This window comes from Chaetodon auriga, chromosome 6 (genome assembly GCF_051107435.1).
Source record: "Chaetodon auriga isolate fChaAug3 chromosome 6, fChaAug3.hap1, whole genome shotgun sequence".
Classification (NCBI taxonomy): Eukaryota; Metazoa; Chordata; class Actinopteri; order Chaetodontiformes; family Chaetodontidae; genus Chaetodon; species Chaetodon auriga.
The window spans coordinates 9849634-9869268 of record NC_135079.1 but is presented as its reverse complement, the minus strand read 5'-3'; the positions used below and the strand labels follow the sequence as shown (position 1 = coordinate 9869268).

The 19635-nt window shown below is 42.6% G+C and overlaps 1 protein-coding gene across 1 annotated transcript; it reads left to right on the top strand.

Annotated features, from left to right (window-relative positions):
• The first annotated feature begins 1655 nt into the window (after positions 1-1655).
• On the top strand, positions 1656-19075 carry LOC143322579 (homeobox protein aristaless-like 4). The gene is made up of 4 exons (XM_076733858.1): positions 1656-1995; positions 11642-11955; positions 17841-17969; positions 18515-19075. The coding sequence occupies exons 1-4, from the start codon at positions 1656-1658 to the stop codon at positions 18833-18835; spliced, it is 1104 nt and encodes a 367-aa protein (XP_076589973.1). The 3' UTR covers positions 18836-19075.
• The last annotated feature ends 560 nt before the right edge of the window (positions 19076-19635 follow it).

Sequence of the window (19635 nt, the reverse complement as noted above, 5' to 3'; positions counted from 1 at the left end):
AATAATCATCCTCGTGGCTGAGCTGGACTGCAGATGTGGCCGATATCATGTTCTGTAAGAGCAACAGGACACGAGTTATGTCTCGTGCCATAATTAATGCGCTAATTATACCGCAAAATGAGAAAGAAAGAAAGAAAGCAAGAGGCGGAGTGAATTACAGCGTTCATACTGAATTAATGTGCGTTCAGGCCTGAGAACCGCAACTCCAACACGGTGGAGAAATATTTCGCTCCATCCTTTTAAAATAAAATTCAAGAATAGCTACTTAATAATAATAATAATAATAATAATAATAATAATAATAATAATAATAATAATAATAATATGTTCGATGCTTAATTGTCGCAATTAATTACGAAGCCTAACTATTAAAATACTTTGTCGTATAATTAAAACTTGTTGAACTAATTTAATATGATATATTTTCCTAATTTATTCCATTTGAAGTTATCGTTACCTACAAATCCAGATATTGTTTTCAAGGGGGGAACAAAATTAGGACGTTATTTGAGGCAGTTTACCCCATTTGACTACCGACAGACATAAATGCCAATGTCCTGTCCTTAAAACACGCTTTAACCGCTTTAACTCCGATGTTTATAGCCAAGAAAAGGCAAACTGCTGGCGCAGCGTCGTCATAGCGCAGAAAGCCAAGTGCATCAGAGGCTTATTGGTTTAGAATTAATTTAATATTAACAAGTAGCCAATTTCCAAAAAGCAGGGCTGACAGTGTTTTTGCAATGATGGGCTCTAATTCTCCATCATTATAAGTGGATATATCCGCAATGACAGCCTCTGACTCCGCACATAAGGTCCTGGTCAAACGGCTAATGTTGTTTGGTTTAATATAGGTCTGTAAAACAAATGCGCAAAGCAAATATTTATGTAATATTTAAGCTTAACATCGGGGGACTTGAAGGGCTGTTATTGGTCTAAATTCTTGGCTTGATCCAGTGATTTAAGGTCCTCTTTCTGCATGCAGGAGACAGAGGAGGAGATAACACACGTTTGATTTTCCACAAACGCCCATTAATAACCAAGAGTGGCTCCTCTGATAGATGGAAACAACGCGTTTTTATTGCTTTAAAGTTTGATATGAAGAAAAGTCAGAGGTTAAGGTCTTCAGCCATGTAACTGCAGGAATCAAAGCGGTTATATTCATCCTCTAATTACATTAATGTCATGTGTTGTGTCTCCCGCGTGTTTACCAAAAAAGCTTCCCCCCTTCTGAGCTTGACCTCCCATTTCTGGCTGCATAATAGCGCGGAGTGAAGCTCGGTGTGGGCCTGCAGCCCACTTCAGATGTGTGTGGAGCCTGAAGGTCGGAGTGCTCTGTGCGTGCGTGTGCGTGCGTGTGTGTGTGCGTCAGATACATTGTAGGCTACTGAGGCGGCATCAGCTTGAGCAAGGCATTTCTCTTTACCCCGACAAACCTTCAGGGGGCTTTTAGCATTTGTTCAGTCTGCAGTCTCTGGAAAACATCTGATTCATTTTTTAACCAGTCCCAGATGCGGCAGTGTGAGTGTGTGCGTGCATGAGCGCGTCAGTGTGAGTTTGTCGGTGCATGAGAATTTGGGGAGAATATCTGCTGTCTATAGCGAAGGGGAGGGAAAGAAGAACCGAGTGGATTTTTTTTTTAATTTAACTTTTTAGGTATGAACGCAGCGTGCGTCTCATACTGCGATATGACATCGATGGATTCATATTATAGCACGTCTACTGCGCAAGGTAGGGATCACCAGGCGAACCCGTTCAGGACTTTCCCGACCACTGAAACTAAATACAGCCCCACGTTCATTCCGGGGAAAGGGCCGCCTTACGGAGAGAAGTCCCGGAGTCCTTTCCAGCCGGAGTGCCAGTCATTGGATGGCGCTGAGGAGGGCACCTTCAACAAGTATCAGCTCTTCATGCAGCGACCGACCTGCAAAACTCCGCCCGAAGGCAGCAAGCTGCACCCGGACAGCGGACTCAACGGGACCCTCATTCCCTGCTATGGTGAGTGCGCTTAAGAGAGGCAGAGAAGTCTGACTATATGATGCAACATATCGGCCTGGAGTTGAACTGAGATGCATGACAGGAGGGAACATTTGCAAGCAATAAGAGAAACGTGTATGCTGTGTGTAATACAGCATCTGAAAGTCAGTAATCTGTTAGGGAAGAGCAGAGAGGACGAGAGGGTGAACCCACCAGGACTCCCATCAGGCACCCATTTTTTTAACTGAACGTTGGTGCCTATGTTTGTAGAACAGATTCATACTGAATGTGATAACGTGGTTTCCTATCAAACTGATGAGGGGAAACTGTGCGCAATGACGAGAAAAACAAGCTGTCTGAAAATCTAACTTTTGTGTATCATAGGGAGAGGAACTTAGGTTGCATACCTTACAACCCTCAGAAATTCAGATAATAGTTGCATGGAATAGGTGCCTAAAAGGAGCAGCTACTGAATGATTGATCGACAAATTCAACCCTGAATGAATTTGAAATATATTGAAGGAAATTAGGATTTCCTGCCCCGTAAGCTTGCACGGATGAGGTGAGCTATTGAAGCATTATGGCAAATTATCTCCTTTATAAGGCGTGCGTGTGCTTATACCGAGAGGTGAAGAGGTCATTCAAAACATTTTTGAATGGATGTTTGGCCTTTTATGTGTTTTGACCTTGTGATTTGAACAGATCGAAAGTCACAAGTTTTCCCATTCCTTCTCTAAGTTTATCATCTGATTCTCGGTGAAGCCGCAGCATCACTGCCGCTGATCTCACTCTCCCACGGCTGCAGTCTGTTATTGTCTACATACAGTAAAATGTCTTCATCACTTACAAATGTCACGAGTTATTTCAAAATTTAAATTATGAACCACGTTGTACAAGTCAGCAGGACACGCGCGCGCGCACAGACGCACAAACGGCAAAATCCGCGCGTCAAAATGACAAAACTTACATTTCAATTGGACTATTTTAAAGGCCATTTCTATCACGTGCTCCTTCACTTTTATTGCAATTGTTATTTTTAGCACAGGTGATTCTTTAAAGAGAAATACCTGATGACGACTGGCGCTACTATTCCACAGTTATAGAGAATATTCTCGTATTTAACGGAGTAGCTCCAGTTCCGGGCCCAGATTTCACAATTTGTCGATTACAACACAACAGTCAGTGGCCACTTTAAATATTTAGAGACTGCTTGGACGTCCTGACAAATAAAATCTATTTAAAAAGAAAGCTTTACAGCTTCACAGAGTCTTCCGATTATTCGTTGCACCACACATGTACCGTTGAGCGAAAACATCCATTTTACTGTCCCTTTTATGAGACGCGCGCGTTTAAAATAAAAAGAGAAAAGCGTCTCAATGAGCAGAAGAAATGGACTCAACCTATTCTGTGTGACAGCCGGTCCACAAAAACGGGCCGGTAGGCTTAAAACGCATCAATTATGGGTACAATTAGCTTTACATAATATATGCATATGATATTTGTATAATATGTTATAGACCAGTTTAAAAACTACATTAAAAGCTGCATTTTGGCGAGTTAGCAACGCATAGACTCGTCGGCGCCTATATGTTTCACGTCCAGATGTTTACCATGATGCAGATGTTACAGAAGAAAACATCTGCTGTGATCATGACTGAAATTTGATGTGGATCGAAACTTGTGCAGTGATCCAACCTTTAAACAGGCCAGCAGCCGACGTTTCAATCGGCCTGTCGCGCTTGAAAATAGATCAGTGGGAAAATGCAGGTCAGAAAACAGAGACTTAACACTGGATCATTTCAAAACACTAAGTGCATGATTGTACTATGTCAGTAAATTTAAGTATTAGGTGTAGCAAATAAAATTCAACTGCCCTAATTCTGCTCAATGGGACCAATTATAACTAAGCCTGCTTTATAACACATTTCTTTGCGCAGTAGCCAGTACCAAACTTTGCCAAAATACATCCATAAAGTGCAAAGCAATCTGTTTTCCTGAGAAACAACTGAAGTCACTCTTTATTCTAAGCTGCACTGTCACTTTTTCTCGAGGTTGAGAGCAATGCCTCCAAACAGATTTGAGCGCCCCTCTACTGAAGTGAATTGATTTGGCAAGTGCATTGACAGAACCATTTAAACACCATCATTAAATGCAACATGCCTCCCTTGAGGAGAGCCCTGCGATGTTATTATTGAAAATGTTGCAGCCAGATGAAGGCATCGTGGCTCTGGGGAGGATAATCTGGGGTCTTGCCAAAGCCTCAGGCGTCAACAGGCTTGTGCTCTTATGTGTGGTCCTCAATGGGAGATATATTGCTCAATGCTGATGCTTTATCTCCATCAAAAGTCATCTCATACCCGAAGGGAGTTTTCTGTGTGGCAACCTCAGCTCCAACTGTAATACTGTTTACATGGCAACCCAGCATTTAGTATCTGTCATTCTGAGGATGTTACATGCGAAACAGTTTGTTTGGGTACACCAAAATACACACTAAAAAGGAGAAAAACAATGTAGATGTATGATAAAAATTACTCAAATGGTAATATTTAGATTTAACAGCACATGAAGATTAGAGAAGCAAACGATAAGATGAGGATTTACTGTGTTAAAGGGAAACATTTTTGACTGCATATTATTCACACCTCATTTTCAGACTTTTAATTCAACACACTTCAAAATATTTTGGCAAATTATTTCATTAAATTTTATTTATCCCCATGCCACTGAGTATGATTTAGCTGTAATTAAAAAAAAGCATAAAAATGACATTTTTTATGGTTTAATGTCTCTAATCTCTGAATGGGGGTTTTCAAGGTTTGTGCTGTGATGCATGGATGAAAAATCACATTTAGTCCCAACCAGATTTTTTAAAAGATGTTCATTAAAACTACAACAGTGTCCCTGGAACAATGACTGAACATGTGCACAGTAGTGGCTCAGGCTGGCGGGTTCTTTTCCTTGAGTGCACGTTAATCAGCGAGACTGTCCCACAGCGAGGACAAGGATGGAGCCGTCTACCTGCTCGCATGGCGATGAATGAAATAAAACCCCCAGAGCTGATCGAGAGCTGAGGAATGCAGGTCAGCACTGCAGGAGAGGTCCACATTAATCTAAGGCAGATGTGCATTACTGGCCCCTATAGTTATTATTCATACTCCCCAAACATTAGATCTCCAAAGCTACAGAGAGTCCCTGAAATGACAAAAGTGGGACGGGTTTACATAACCCCGTCTCAACAATACCTTGTACAAATAAGCAATGAGTCAGATATGGACATTGAGATTGGGTAATGATTTGAGAGGGTTTCTGGGAAAGCCGCATCACGTGTGCGGGTGACTTTTTACATGCACATATTTTACAGAGCTGTGGCTCTGAGATGCATTGTGTATTTTTTGCTTCATAATTTTAATTCGCAGTCTTTATCCGTGATACAAATTGATTGCTGCAATAGAGAGACCGCAAAGTCTTGTAGACACTAACTTATGATGAAAATGTTATCAAACTTTCTCTATAAAATCTGAGAGAATGAAAGTGGAGCCAAGGCTAAATCTGAAAAGTAAAAATCATCGTGTTTATAGGCCTGTGGTCGATACTGAGGTTGAGTTCTGCATTGCGCTGTAGTGTTTGTGTGAACACTGGTACTCAGCAAAGGCCGTTTGTGCCTTGTCCTCTTTGCCTTTTCATAAAATAACAGTTTAAAGCAAATTGCACATTTATAAAGGCACAGCTTTGTCAATCTTTGTACTTTCAGACAATCCCTCGTCCCTTCAGCAGGAGATCGAAGCATCCTGTGATATGTAAAACATTTTTCCAGGGCGTACGAAAACCAAAACAAGACCCCAAAAAAGTCCTGGCAGCGTTTTAAAAGCATCCTGTCAAAATATAGCACTCTAAGTACATGTTAAAAGGCTCGGGGAAGTGATGTCACAGGATATGCATGTGCTGATGACTAACACATTGTGCCGACGTTAACAATAAGCAAATGTCAGAAATGTTAGACACCTGTGATCGTGCCGGCATGTGTCTGCGAACCAGAATAAATTAGAATATATAATGAGAATGCTTGAAAGGACGGATTACTGACTCGTTAAAATGTAATGGCCTATATAAATATGTGTCTCAGGAGCACAAAAAGCAGCAATCTGCCTGCCATTGACCAAACAGACAAATCGTTTGACTCTTGAGTGTTGTGTTTGATGAGTCTGATGAAAGGATCCCCTTCTCCCCACTCAATTTTTTTTTCTTTTTCAGCTCGTATATGTTCCTGCAAATCTGTTGTGCAGCTAACACAGCTTGCTTTGGCCTTTGCTTGCAGCCACCCCTCTTGCAGGGGGGAAAGTAGCTCCCCATCGCCTACCTGAGACCAGCAAGCAGGCCAGATTAAAGGAAAGATTTGGAAACTTTAACCAGCTGGTGCAAATTTTGACCTGGACTCTGAGCTGCCGCTGTGTCTTTACTTCCTCCATTCTTATCAATGTACCATCGGCTTCTTGAACAATGCAAACATTTGGCCTTGCAGCACTATAGCATGGTCAAAAAAGGGATAGAGGCTTATTGCCTGACAAGCCACAATGTGCAGAAAGCCAACTGTGACAGACTAATGATGGAAACTACTGGGCAAAGCACAAGTATGATGATCACTTTTGGGTCCATGATTAACAATTCTTTTTTCTCTTTCTCAGCTTGCTTTCAGCAGAGAGACACAGCTCATTTTGCCGGGTTGATATATTTTTTTAATATAAAAGCGAGGGGTGGAAAGTAATCCAAATCGTCATCGAGTGACGCTGCCTGTGGCACAAACGTTTTTTATGCTCCTCTATGGTTGCAATGAGGCAAAAACACATTGTAAAAATGTGATGACAGTATAAATGTGATAGAGGAATGAGTTCTGGACCATTAAATAAGGGAGAGGCTAACAGATGATTGATTGCATCATTTAGAAACGCATCTAATTTCAGTTCCTCTCACTTTAATTCCTTGTCATTTGATGCTCCTCTTTTTACTCCATATTTATCACCAAACCCAAACTCACTTGTATCAATGATGATACAAAACACAAGCACAGCATTAAAAGGATTAGCGAACAAATCTTCTTCAGCTGGACTCTGAGAGGTTATTGCTTTGGACTGTTTCTCTGCACTGATATATGACAATATTAGGTTGAACATGTACTTTTATTTTTGCCACATGCATTTTACTACAAATACTTCAAAGCTCTCCTTTTAAAATGACAGGTTTTATGAAAATACTTTTTTTTCATATCATCTTTAGTAGAAATCTTCCTCCACTATTAACTGCCCCCTTCCTCAACAAAAAAACCCATAAAATCCCAAACTATTTTTTTTTCTCTTTGATATGAGACAGTGACAGCCACAACCCAAAGCATTATGACAGTAGTGAGGTCATAATCGTGTCAATTTATCAGGAGCTGAGGCTGAGCAGAGAGATTTTTTTTTTGGTTTCCCAGGGAATCTGCATTCCTGCATGAGCCGCTGGCATAGATCTCTCCTCAGGAACATCTGGGAGCCTCCCTTCCACTGAGGAAACAACAGTCAACATCAGGTCTTAAGACTGTGCTGCGGGAAAAATAATCTAGCCCAAAGCATGTCTGCGAACCAGCAATGAATGTAAAATTAATAGTCACCAAAGCCAATGGAATATTCGACTTTATTTGGTCCACGTAAGGCGTGATAAGTGGAGAGCAATTGTGGCAGATTGCTGTCAGCTTTAAGTGTTCTGAGAGAACAACTTAGAGCACTCTGTTTAAAAGCATTCCCTTCTCTATTTAGTGTTTGGTCATTAACCCTTCCCCAGGTTACTAATTTATAGTGTTTCTTTTATTTGGCTTCACTTGACCCTCCCCATCCCATTCCATAAAAACTGAGAGGGTGCCCTGTTGCTTTACAACCAGTTAAATTACACTTTGATGTTTTCTCTCTGTTTTCAGCAGTGATTAAATTGCTGACCCTAGTAAACATCTGACCTCAGCTAACTGAAGAGGTCTGCAGCTTGTCACAGAGTAACTCTGGCAAATTGCAGGATCAGCCGGTGATATTCGGTGCATTTGTATGGATATACGTTGATGAATGCTGAAATGAGGACAACAGCCAAAAACACATTCCTCCAAATGCCAAAAAAACTGAGTGCAGCGGAATCTTGGCTCTCAAAGGGAAGCAGTGCGTGATGACTGTGTTCTCCAGAACAGCGTGCAGAAAAGACAGATCAGCATGCGGGAATACTGAAAGATGTTCGTGGCAAAGACCCTGTGTGGTTAGCGTGACCGAGAGAAGAGATGAGTTTGGAGGACTACAAAGAAAAGGACGTTGACTAGTGTAGATTGTAGTGTAAATTGTGGTCATTTAAGTCTGTATAAGGCTGAGAACTGTAAAGGAAACGTTAGCTGGTTAGCTTAACACACAGTCTGGAAACAGGGGGAAACAGCTAGCCTAGCTCTGTCCAGCTCTGCCAGCAGCTCTAAAGCTCACTAATTACCACATATTTAACCTCTACAAAGAATGAAATGTAACTAAAACAGCTGCCATTTTACTGGAGGTTACGTGCCAAACTATTTCTACATCCTGACCAGTGATCTGGAGTTTCTGCTGGTTGTCTGGTAACTGATTCTGGTCCAGAAACAGTTACATGGCCCTCCATAAAACTGTGAATTGTCATCATTATACTTTATTGATTTCTGTCTTGAACAGATCAAACAAACAAAACTTTTTTCTTTTCTTTTCTTTTTTTTTTTTTTTTTTTACCTTTGGACAGATCCAGGCTAGCAATTTCCCCATTTTCACTACTCTTTATGATAAGCTAAGCTTCATATTTGCCACACACACATAAGAGCGGTATAAATCTTCTCATCGAACTCTGGGTAAGGAATCAAATGAGTGTATTTCCTAAAATATTCTTCCTTTAAAGGTCCAGTGTGTAGGATTTACATCTAGTGGTGAGGTTGCAGATTGCAAGCAACTGAACTGAATACCTCCAACCTCACCCTCCCTTTACAAGCTCATAGGAGAACCTACTATGGGCTTCACTGCAAACTTAAAAGTGAGAGTCGCTCTCTAGAGCCAGTGTTTGGTTTGTCCATTCTGGGCTACTGTAGAAACATGGTGGTGCAACACAGCAGGCTCTGTGGAAGAGGACCCACTCCCTCTGTATATATACAGAGATCATTCTACGCCAACAAATACAATGATTTTTATTTTCAGGTGATTATACACTAATGAACACATAATTATGAAAATCATATTACATTTCTGCCCTCTGATCCCCCTAAACTTAACACTCTGGACCTCTAAGGCAGAGAAGCTGTAATTGGTGCAGATTCCAGTGTAAATATTATTGATATAGGTCTGTATAAGACTGGGAGCATTAAACATTTCCACCCACTATCCCTGCATCATCCCATCCCCTCATCTGTGTGCCCAGCTGCACCCTTTGCCGTACAGGATATATGCCTTGCTCAGGGGCATAATTGCATTTTCTCTCACAGATGCAAATGCCAAGCAGGAACCTGGAGTTGACCCGTCTTCCTTCATAACATTGCAGCCATGCTCTTGCCCAGGGGTAGAATGAAAATATTGCACAGTGCTTTAGCATTAGAGGCCAGCGCAGGGGCTGGTGATGTCAGAACATCTGCCTGCGTGGAGACTGTAAGAGGGTCTGACAGGTGGGCCACAGCGATATGAGGTCATGAACTCCAGCTGGGTGAGCTGTGTTGTTCCATTAGTGTCTCTGTCGGGGCAAATCTGAGCCAGAGAGCAGGGGAGGGCTGCTCCAGTATCGAGAGGATGACTATTGACATCTCACTGTGGGACACACTCGCCAAAGGCGTACTAATCCATGAAAACAAACATGCATGTTGCAGACAGCCACCGCCTAGCTTCATCACTCTAAAACTATTCAGTCATCTTACTAACCACTAAAACGCTTGGCTCAGAGAGTCACCAGTGCCACAAGGTGTCAACTCTCTTTCCCTCATTGCTCTGCGTTTCTGAGAAAGACAGGAGGCCATTACTGACATTACTCACGGCAAAAATGCAAAGCGACAGAGTAAAATGCACACACATAAGCACATAACTATTAGGTTAATCATCCTAAACTTGATCCAGCTTAATGACAAATGTTGTTGGACCAAAGTTATGGTGGTGTTGCACAAGACGTACAAGTGTGTTTATGTGGAGGAGACCATTATGAGCTGCTCTGAGACCAATACAGTTAAGACAGGGCGCTCCCCGTGCCCATTCGTAGGAAAGGCAAACAGAAAGGCTGACAGAGTACACTGTTCTCACTGGCCTGCAACCAGAGCCCTTCAGCTTATTTATTCACACAGCTGTTTGTTTATTGAGGGAGAAGGGACAGCTTTCTTCATCTCCTAAAAGCGAACAAAGAAAGCTAGCAAGCGCTGACAGGAACAGAGCGGGATCTGTCACAAAGTGGACGCTCTCGAAATTGAAGGTGACAAACACAATGTTGTTTACATTTCAGGGGCAAGGCCGCGGGGGTAAGCGTGGTCGCCCCAGTACACAAGGCCCACCATACACGGCTTGAGATGGAGCGGGACTTTGCGTGGCTCGGGTTTCGGGTGGCGTGATTGAGAGATGTGAGGGAGACGGCTTCAAGGGTTGTGTCACAGGTCACGCCAATGTGTAGTGACATACCTTTCAAACAGAGAACGACGTTTCTTCTCTGCAACTTGTAGCTGCACACAGACGAGGCCTTTGAACCTTAAAATAAAACATTACAGAGGTGATGTAAGCTTAAAGTAAATGTCATTTCGTGTGGATGTTTTAACGTGATGATGAGCAGACGCGCTCGCTGAGTGGATGTGAGGCACCACGGTTTCATTCAGCCACATTTTCAAGAAAGTATTGCGCTGCTGAGTATTCTAATTATAGAGTAGCAACAATAATTTTAGGAGTGTTATTGACAACATGTGGCGTTCTTTTTTCAGCTCTAAAATGGTCAGAGAGTTGGTTGCAATAGCTTGTTTGAAAATAATATTATTACAGTCAGAATATGATTTGTATTATATGTAAAGCCACACTTAAGTAAATTGTGAAGGTTTCTTTGATTTTTCATGCTTCAGATGAAAATCGTAGGAACGGCACACTTTAACCGAAACCAAAATTGCTCAAATGTTTTTCATTAGAACCACAGTGTAACATCTAAACTTTAAAATCTGCAGTATTTTCTACGAGGTTTTTGAGCCGTACTGTCAATCCACATCACAGAATTAAAAGGGATTTGTGTTGTACTTGCTGAAGGGTGCATAAGAGACACTTTAAAAAAAAAAAAAAAAAGTCAAAACTCATGCAGGAGAGGCAGAAATGTCCGGACTTATTTCTAGCAAAGGTCAAGCTCCAAAACCCCCAGACCCTACGTTTCCCACAATGCAAAGGGATAGCATCTGTCATAGACACAACTTTTTTCAAACTCTTCAGTTTGTCATGCAGCCTTTCTGTTAGAGTCTCAAGTCAAAGCTGAGACATTTTTCAAACTTTGCTCCCTCCAGAGCCACAGAAGAAATTAGCACTAGTAGTTTAAGTAGTAGTAGTTCTTGTTGCAAGTAAAGTACAAGCAGGTAAACAGGTAAACTTAGTAAACTGCTAATTTTAACTGTCCAGTCTTCTTTTGCCTCTTTTTAATCTCCTATTTGCAGGAAAAGACAACAGCGGCCTGACAGAGTCTGAGTTGCCCCAGAGTGTCGACCCGGCTGGGATGGAGGGCAGCTACCTGAACCTAAAGGCACCCGGTGAGAAGGGGCCCAGCGAGCGGCCGGGCTCAGACCTTTCCAGCCCTCTGGACAAAAACGAGGCTGAGAGCAACAAAGGCAAGAAGAGACGCAATCGCACCACATTCACCAGCTACCAGCTGGAGGAGCTGGAGAAGGTTTTCCAGAAGACACACTACCCCGATGTTTACGCCCGCGAGCAGCTGGCACTGAGGACAGACCTGACGGAGGCTCGTGTGCAGGTGAGGACGGGGTGATTCCGCATGAAAAACTCCTTTCTGCAGTGATGAGCTAACAAGTTATGTTATTTGTCCACGCTTGACAAATGTTTTCTGATCAGCAGGATGATATCGTTTCTCTGTCTTCCAAAACATTACAAGTCACTGTTGAAAAAATATCAGTTTTATGATATGACAAAGCTATGGTTAAGGCTCAAAAACAACTTGGCTAGGTTTAGGGAAACAAAGTTTGGGTTAAAATTAGTGTTTTAAGGGGAGCGTCGACATCATGGTTAGAAACGACCGGAAGCAAACAGAGGTCTCTCGTGTTAAAGCCTGATGTTTAGTCGGCCCATTCCACTCTCCTCATGCAGACTTTGTCACTATAACTATAACTACGACGTCACCTGACCTCTGCCAAAACTACCACAGCCACTAGAGGGCTTTGTCACTTGAATGTAAAGATATGCCGTTTTGAGGAAACGATTGGAAACGCTGAAACGACGGACGCTGTCGTTCCTTCTTGGGAGGAAAGTCTCCATGAGCTGTGTTGTATGACTGCAGTCGTCCATGTTTGCATGATAATAAAAACTCAGAGGGCTGACGGAGAGGGCTGGGATAGTTAAGACTGGCATGTTGACAAAGATTGTTCGGAAGGGCAGACAGCAAGGCCCATTGTTCTCCGTCTCTCTTTCTGCCTGCCAGTTTTAGATCAGAGTGGGATGGGTGGGACTAAGGGAATACTCTGCTCTTAGCTCTTACATGCTGCAGGCTCTGCAAAGAGGTCAGAGGCCAAGGGTTTCTCCCCAGCACTACCACGTTCAAACTACTCTACGGCACAACTCTGGAGGCAGGGAGGGAAAACACATGGAAAAAAAGAAAAGCCATCAAAGCTATTTGGCAAGGATATAAAAAACACTTTGAGATGCCAGGTTCAATTTCCATGCGTAGTCCAAGACATAGTCAGGGACAGAGAACCTGGCCTGGTCCTTGTGGTGGTACAGTAAAATAAGTACATTCATGTTAGGTTCACACAGACCCGTCTATTCCCCAGATGAATATAATTAACTTCCTCATCTGACAGGCACACAGCAGACTCTGTTGAGTCGTTGTGAGGTTTGACCCATACTTCTAAAATCAGACCCTAAATATGCATGCAATCAAGACTAAACCCTACAATTTCAAGTGAAGGTCCATCAAGACAAAGTCCAGGGATATCCAATTGTTGAATACCGAGGGGTACTCGAAGCTTGGCAAGCGATCGGAGAATCCTTTTCATCTCCGAAACAACAGCCATTGAAATCCCAGAGTGCAGATGTTTTCTGCCAAGATGCCAATGTCAAGGTCCTACAGTTTCATCCTCAGTTTGATGATGAATGTCTTCATAAAGTCGGGCTGCAGCTTTCCATAATCACATCTGTGACTTCTGCTGCCACTAGTTTATTTAGTACAATTAGCTCTCAACCTCAGACTTGAACTTCACCGCACTGCCTACTTTTTATGGAGGAGGAGGCTGTGTGTGAGTGACTGCTGAGGCAGTCTATCAATCGCCGTGGTCCTGGATGACAGAGATGAGGTGAGACGGCTGGACTTCAAAGCTGCTTTTGGAGTTGTGCACTCTGCCCTCCCTCTCTCCCTCTTCCTCTCTCTCTGCCTGCTGGCTCTGGAGCATAAATAAAGCTCTTTAATGGCTCTGTAAGCTGCCTTTTGCTGTCAACGTCTTTAGCAATTACTGTATCGCCGCCAAGCACTTAGAGCTCTGAACCACCTTCCTTGCAGATGTCCGCTTGATAAAGTAAGAATAAGTGTTTGCAGTTGGTAAATATCATCCTTTTGTGCCTCATATGTACAACAGGTTGATCGTTACGAGAAATAATAAAAAATCTTTATGTTAACTGAAATTCCGCTTGTGCAAAAACACCACTGGCTTTCCTTTTTAATGAACTTAGAAGTTCAGAAAGTTTGGGAATAAGAGACTCGGAGCAGCAAAGGACACATCTGACTTCATACTGTTCTCCGAATGATCTCCCTGCCAAACTATTTGGCTTGGGTCTCATTTCTACTGCCGTTCAAAGGCAAAGCTACGTAGAGCAAGCCCTCTGTGAAACATGACACACTCAGCACCCAGAAAGCAAGACAAGGGGCATATATGTGCTCAGACATTGTTTGCTTGTTTATAAAAGGTTCCAGTAAGTGTGTGAGAGCGTCCAGGTTGAAAGAACGCATTGCTTTGTGGCCGACTTTGAATTCTGTATATACTGTATGTAAATGCATGCGTTTTCTGTGTGCATCCTGTGTGTGTGTGTGTATGTGTATGCTTGGTCCGCCGCTCTCGTCTGCACGCCTCCAAGAGGTCAGCGGGGTTAGCTGCGGAAAGCCAAGGGCTTAGGCGTCAGGAAATTAAACATGAAATGAAAACAAGCTCCAGTTTGAACATTCTCCCATCTCACTTTCCAATATCCCCACTTCCCCTCGCTGACTTTAAAGGGAGGAGAGAGGGGTCGGCGGTTGGGGGGGGGGAGGGGCCGGAGTGGGAGAGAAGAGGCCGAGCTTCAACAGTGAGGTGGGAGTACGACAAAGAGATTAAGAGTGGAGGAGTAAAGCTGAGTTATCGCGATCCTTCACAATTAAGATGACAGCTCGGTAACTGATAAAACTTTAGATTTTAAAAGGATCGCGGAGCTTTGAAATAGTTGTACAACATTAACCTCACCGACATTAACCTTAGCCCCAGTTTGCACCTCTCGTGTATTACCATTGCATTCGAGTCACAGAGCTAAGCGTCTGACTTTCCTTAAAACAAATACGCTGCCGTCTTTGAAAAACAGCGAAACTTTCCAGAAACTAAAATTCCAAATGTGCGAGCGAGCTTTATGCTTATCAGTCCAATCAGGACCTTTAGTGTTGAGGATTATATTTGGAAAACTGTGATGTTATGAGCTCACATAATCAAAGAAGAACCAACGGAAAGACATGACAAACCTTTCACAATAATAAACCCCAAATCCTCAGGGGGGACATAGACTCCGAGTCCCCCTCCAAACATATGATATAATTCAAAGGGCAACAACCCCTCACCTTGACACTGGAGTTCAGCCACAACCTCAGATATCAGCTTACCACTTTTCAAGGGTGAGCTAGCCTCTAATCTCGCCAGCTGACCTGAGGAATGTCGGAGTCAGACGACATTTCTTTACGTCAGCTTCGTGCAAAAAACACAGGCCATACGTGGTCCTCTCTTTGAAAATGAACCAGCTAGTTGTTTTATCCGGTCAGAAAAATGATGGGTTTGTGTGCATGTCGGGGTTCTTATAGAGGGTCTTATGTCATGATAAAAGTCCACTCCGGCTCCATGAGAAAAACTCACTATAGGATAATATATCATACACGCTCTTTTGTAAAATTCACATCTTTGTGCGACACTGCTGGTGTTTGTCACTAAACTCTATTGTGTTTAGGTTGACGGAGAGGAATGGTGAGAGAGAGAGAGACATGAGGGGGGATTTGAGGAGGTTGACTGAGGGGAAATTGCATGTCAGGGACTGTGGAAACCACAAGCTGATTGGGCTGGGAATCAACCCGCAATCCAAGTTCAAACCCCTGTGTCGAAGCAGGATCGAGCTCTCTTTTCTCTTTGAAGACGTTTCCCTTTCCCTCTTGGGAGGACAAGATTCAGACAATCAACAAATAGATACAGATAAACATGTGGAGACTCCCAGTGCCCCCCCCCCCCTTTGCTCGTCCATTCTCTTGCATGTAGATGTGAGAAAGTTTTGTACAAGAAAGATCCGCAAAAGTTACGGCTGATTATATCAGGGAACAGCAGAGACGCATGTTTAGGAAAGGAGGAAATAAAAGAGGTGTCTACCACTGCATTACACTGTATGAAATTAATGTAATAAGGCTTAAAAAGGCTTGAATTTCACTAATATCAGTAATGTTGTAAATTGTGTTATTTGGTTATATTAAATTAGTCAATTCTACTCAATTGAATTAATTTTCATTAAGGCAGATATTGCTTTTAATCTGACTCTATGATTCTTGCAAAACATGCTCGGATTGCAACTAGCTATTATTCTCATTATCGATTATTCTGGAGATCACTTTCTTAATTTATAAAATTATTGTTAGCTCTATGAAACATCATAAAACAGAGAAAAAAAACCCATTCACAAGTTCTGATGACCCAAGTTGATATCTTCAAATGCCTCGATTTGCCTGACGAACAGTCCACAACCCAAATATATTCAGTTAAATATGATGAAATGAGCATAAGCGGCAATTTTCCATTAAATGTTTGGTATTTTCAGGTGAAAACTGATTAATATTTAACCAATTATAAAGTAAAGTAACACCTCAAGCAGAACTGAAACAAAAGACATGACTTGTGCCAAGGAATGTATATTAGCTGGTTACATGTCTGAAATCAATATCCAGCCTGTTTTATATGGCCAACAACGTCCATGTTGCTTATTTTTATCTACACTGGTCAAGCCAAGACAATCTCTATTATATAGCTCAAAATCACAACACGGCAAATTTGCCTCGAAAGCTTTCACATGGAAAAACAGAGGAAGAAATCTCAGAAAGAGCAACCTCCTCCTGGACAGACGGACAGGTCATTGTGTGTACAGTAGCCATAAACAGATTACCACATTACAAAGCACTGACAGTTAATACCAAGACTGCAGTGCAACCCCAAAACCAAAAAAGGTTGCGACGCTGTGTAAAACATCAATAAAACAGAATGTGATAACTTGCTAATTCTTTTTGGACATATACTCGATTGAAAACAGTACAAAGACAATATACTTAATGTTTTACTTCCTCAGCTTCATTTACTTTTGGAAATATCTGCTTATTCTGAATTTGACGGCAGCAACACATTTCAAACAAGTTGGGACAGGAGTAGCTAAAGACTGGGAAAGTAGTGGAAAGCTCCAAAAAGTATCATGACTGGGTATGAAAGGCTCAGTCGTTCAGAAGCGAGGATGGAGCGAGGTTCACCACTTTGTAAAACCGTCGTCTGTAAACACAGTTTTTTTTTTTCTCAAATGCTTGCTTGTTTTTATGCATGTTTCAGACAGCGTCCCAAATTTCAGGGTTGTAGAAATATTTCAGTGAACTTCTCTCAGGTGACAGATTTGCTGCTCGTAATGTGCTTTCTTCCACACCACTCGTTCACCCTTCAGTCCTGTTTGTCTCCAATGCCTTCAGCTTGAGCTACAGAGAAGTGGTCTAAGTAGCCTGCACTGGGTCTGTCAGCAAGTACTGAAAGTACATCGTTCTGCAAAGTAGCACGTCTATCAATTTCACAAGAGAAATTATCCAGAAGAACCTACTTCATATACTTCATACACATAATTAATAAAGGCCGAAGAAAAGCATATTCTTGGTCAAAAGTTGAACTTTTGTTTCATGGACTGTACTGAGGGATTCCCCGCTGTATCCCACTGTGCTGACATGTGGGGGAGAGCACACCTTTCTCAGAGTGATTTATGAATGGCTACAGGCCCAGATGTGGATCTGTCGACGCTGGCAGCCTGAAGGGAGGCAGACGCCTGTGTATCAAAGGGAGGAGCTGAAAGGTGCAGCACCAGGGGAGACTCACCATTTTCACATCAATAGCTCCGTGTGGACGGCACTTTAAAGACACGTCAAGTCTGAAAACCTGGGTCTGGACTTTCATGTGCAGCAAGAATTTATTTGCCTCACTATCTTCATTTTATGTGGTTCAGTTTCTTACTTTGTCTTGCTGAGCGGAGGGGATGGCCTCGCTCTCCGAAAAAAAAATGTGCTTGGGTTTGCACGTGATACGAGAGCGGTTTTCAAACTTATATTAAAGTCCTGTTTGGTTGTGGCTGGTCTGTATTTTAAGGTGTCTTGATGATGTATTGTTTTCTTTTCAGGTGTGGTTCCAGAATCGTAGAGCCAAGTGGAGGAAGAGGGAGCGCTTTGGCCAGATGCAACAGGTCCGGACACACTTCTCTACTGCTTACGAGCTGCCTCTACTGACTCGACCTGAGAACTATGCACAGGTAAAGGAAAAGCAGTGGTAGTCCGCTCACTGAATGTTACGATGAACAGGTACTCATTATCTGAGATATCAGACTCATAAATGGTTATGAGGGGTGGAAATGATTAAGTAAGACATATGGTTTGTTAATAAACCTGCAATAACTGATATTTTTGGCCACTTGGGAGCAGCAGAAACAAGTTGTGAACACAGCATTGTCACATCAGCTCCTTTTAAGTTGATGCGGTGAATTTGTTTGCAACCATTTGCTTATTTTCACATACGGCAGCATTACGTAGGAACATTATCATTCATTTGGAGTTGGGTTTATGTCCCCTTGATGAATGTAAGTCTAGTATTCACTCTCTTTCAGCTCTGATTTCATCTCTACCAACACCTGAGGGAAATATCTGGCTCTTTAGCTGCTGAATGCTCCATTATGCTTTGTAGGTTCATCAGTACGAGCGACTCCTTTCACATTGACACATTGTTTTGAAAGTGACACTGTTTTTATAAAAATATCTATTCTAGCCGCTTTGACTGATAATCCCTGCTCTTCTCTTCCAGATCCAGAACCCTACGTGGATCGGGAGCAGCAGTGGAGCATCTCCTGTGCCGGGTTGCGTTGTACCTTGTGACTCTGTCCCCTCCTGCATGCCGCCTCACCCTCATGGTCCTGGAGGCGTTACTGACTTCCTGGGCGTGCCCAGTCCAGGGAGCAGCCACATGGGACAGACACATATGGGCAGCCTTTTTGGAGGTCCTGGGATGGGCGGCGGAATCAATGGCTATGATCTCAATGTTGATCCAGACCGCAAGTCCTCCAGCATAGCTGCGCTGCGTATGAAGGCCAAGGAACACAGTGCGGCCATCTCTTGGGCTACATGATGTCCTAGCCCGGTTCCACCCTACCCCCATATGGCCCTCTTCGCTGGAGCAGCCATCAGCGAGCGCTGTAGGGGAGGAGGGAGTTTTTCTGAGAGCACTAATGATAACACAATTCAAATGAACAGGGAGAGACTGTGGCGATAACAGAGGCCAATACCGCGGCCCATGCAACCAAGATAACAACTGTGACTGTGACAATCAGCAGATGCTGAAAGTGAGACAAATACGGAGGTGCGACGTAGAGGAAGATGTCACTTAGAAGTTGTGTTCATTCTTGATTCCTTGATCTCTCAGGTCTCATTGAACTATGGGGTTTAGTCCCCAAAAAACTGGGTATCATTCGTGATAGTGATTGGTTTCAGTAAAATAAGCAATATAATAAATATGTTTTCGAAAATATTTTCACAGAATTCAGGAATTCAGTGCCAAACCCGGCTATGTCATACAGTATTTTAATTTCCAGAAGCGAAGATTCACGTTATTTACTTCCTTTATCTTATTTTTTATGCCACCCATCCTGCTCCATCCCTTTTGTTTGTGTTACTAGACTTGTCTCTAATACTGTACATATCTGAACAGTCTATTTCCATTTAAAAGCCATATCAAAAAAACAAGGGCACTCTGTGAGAGCAGCTCAGACACAGACCAAGTGCTCGGAGTTTCTTTTCTGTCACGTGTCATTGCAAACTGTCCTTTTGAGCAAACGATAATTGGCTATGAGAGAAAACATTAATTTTGTCCAGGCCTCCGGTGGGCAGGTTATGTCCCTGAAAAGGACGACAGAGGTTGAATTCAATAAG

Coding starts and splice junctions, on each gene's coding strand:
- LOC143322579 (XM_076733858.1), top strand. CDS start 1,656: ATGAACGCAGCGTGCGTCTCATACTGCGATATGACATCGATGGATTCA. Junction 1,996..11,641: donor GACCCTCATTCCCTGCTATG/GTGAGTGCGCTT, acceptor TCCTATTTGCAG/GAAAAGACAACAGCGGCCTG. Junction 17,970..18,514: donor GACCTGAGAACTATGCACAG/GTAAAGGAAAAG, acceptor CTTCTCTTCCAG/ATCCAGAACCCTACGTGGAT.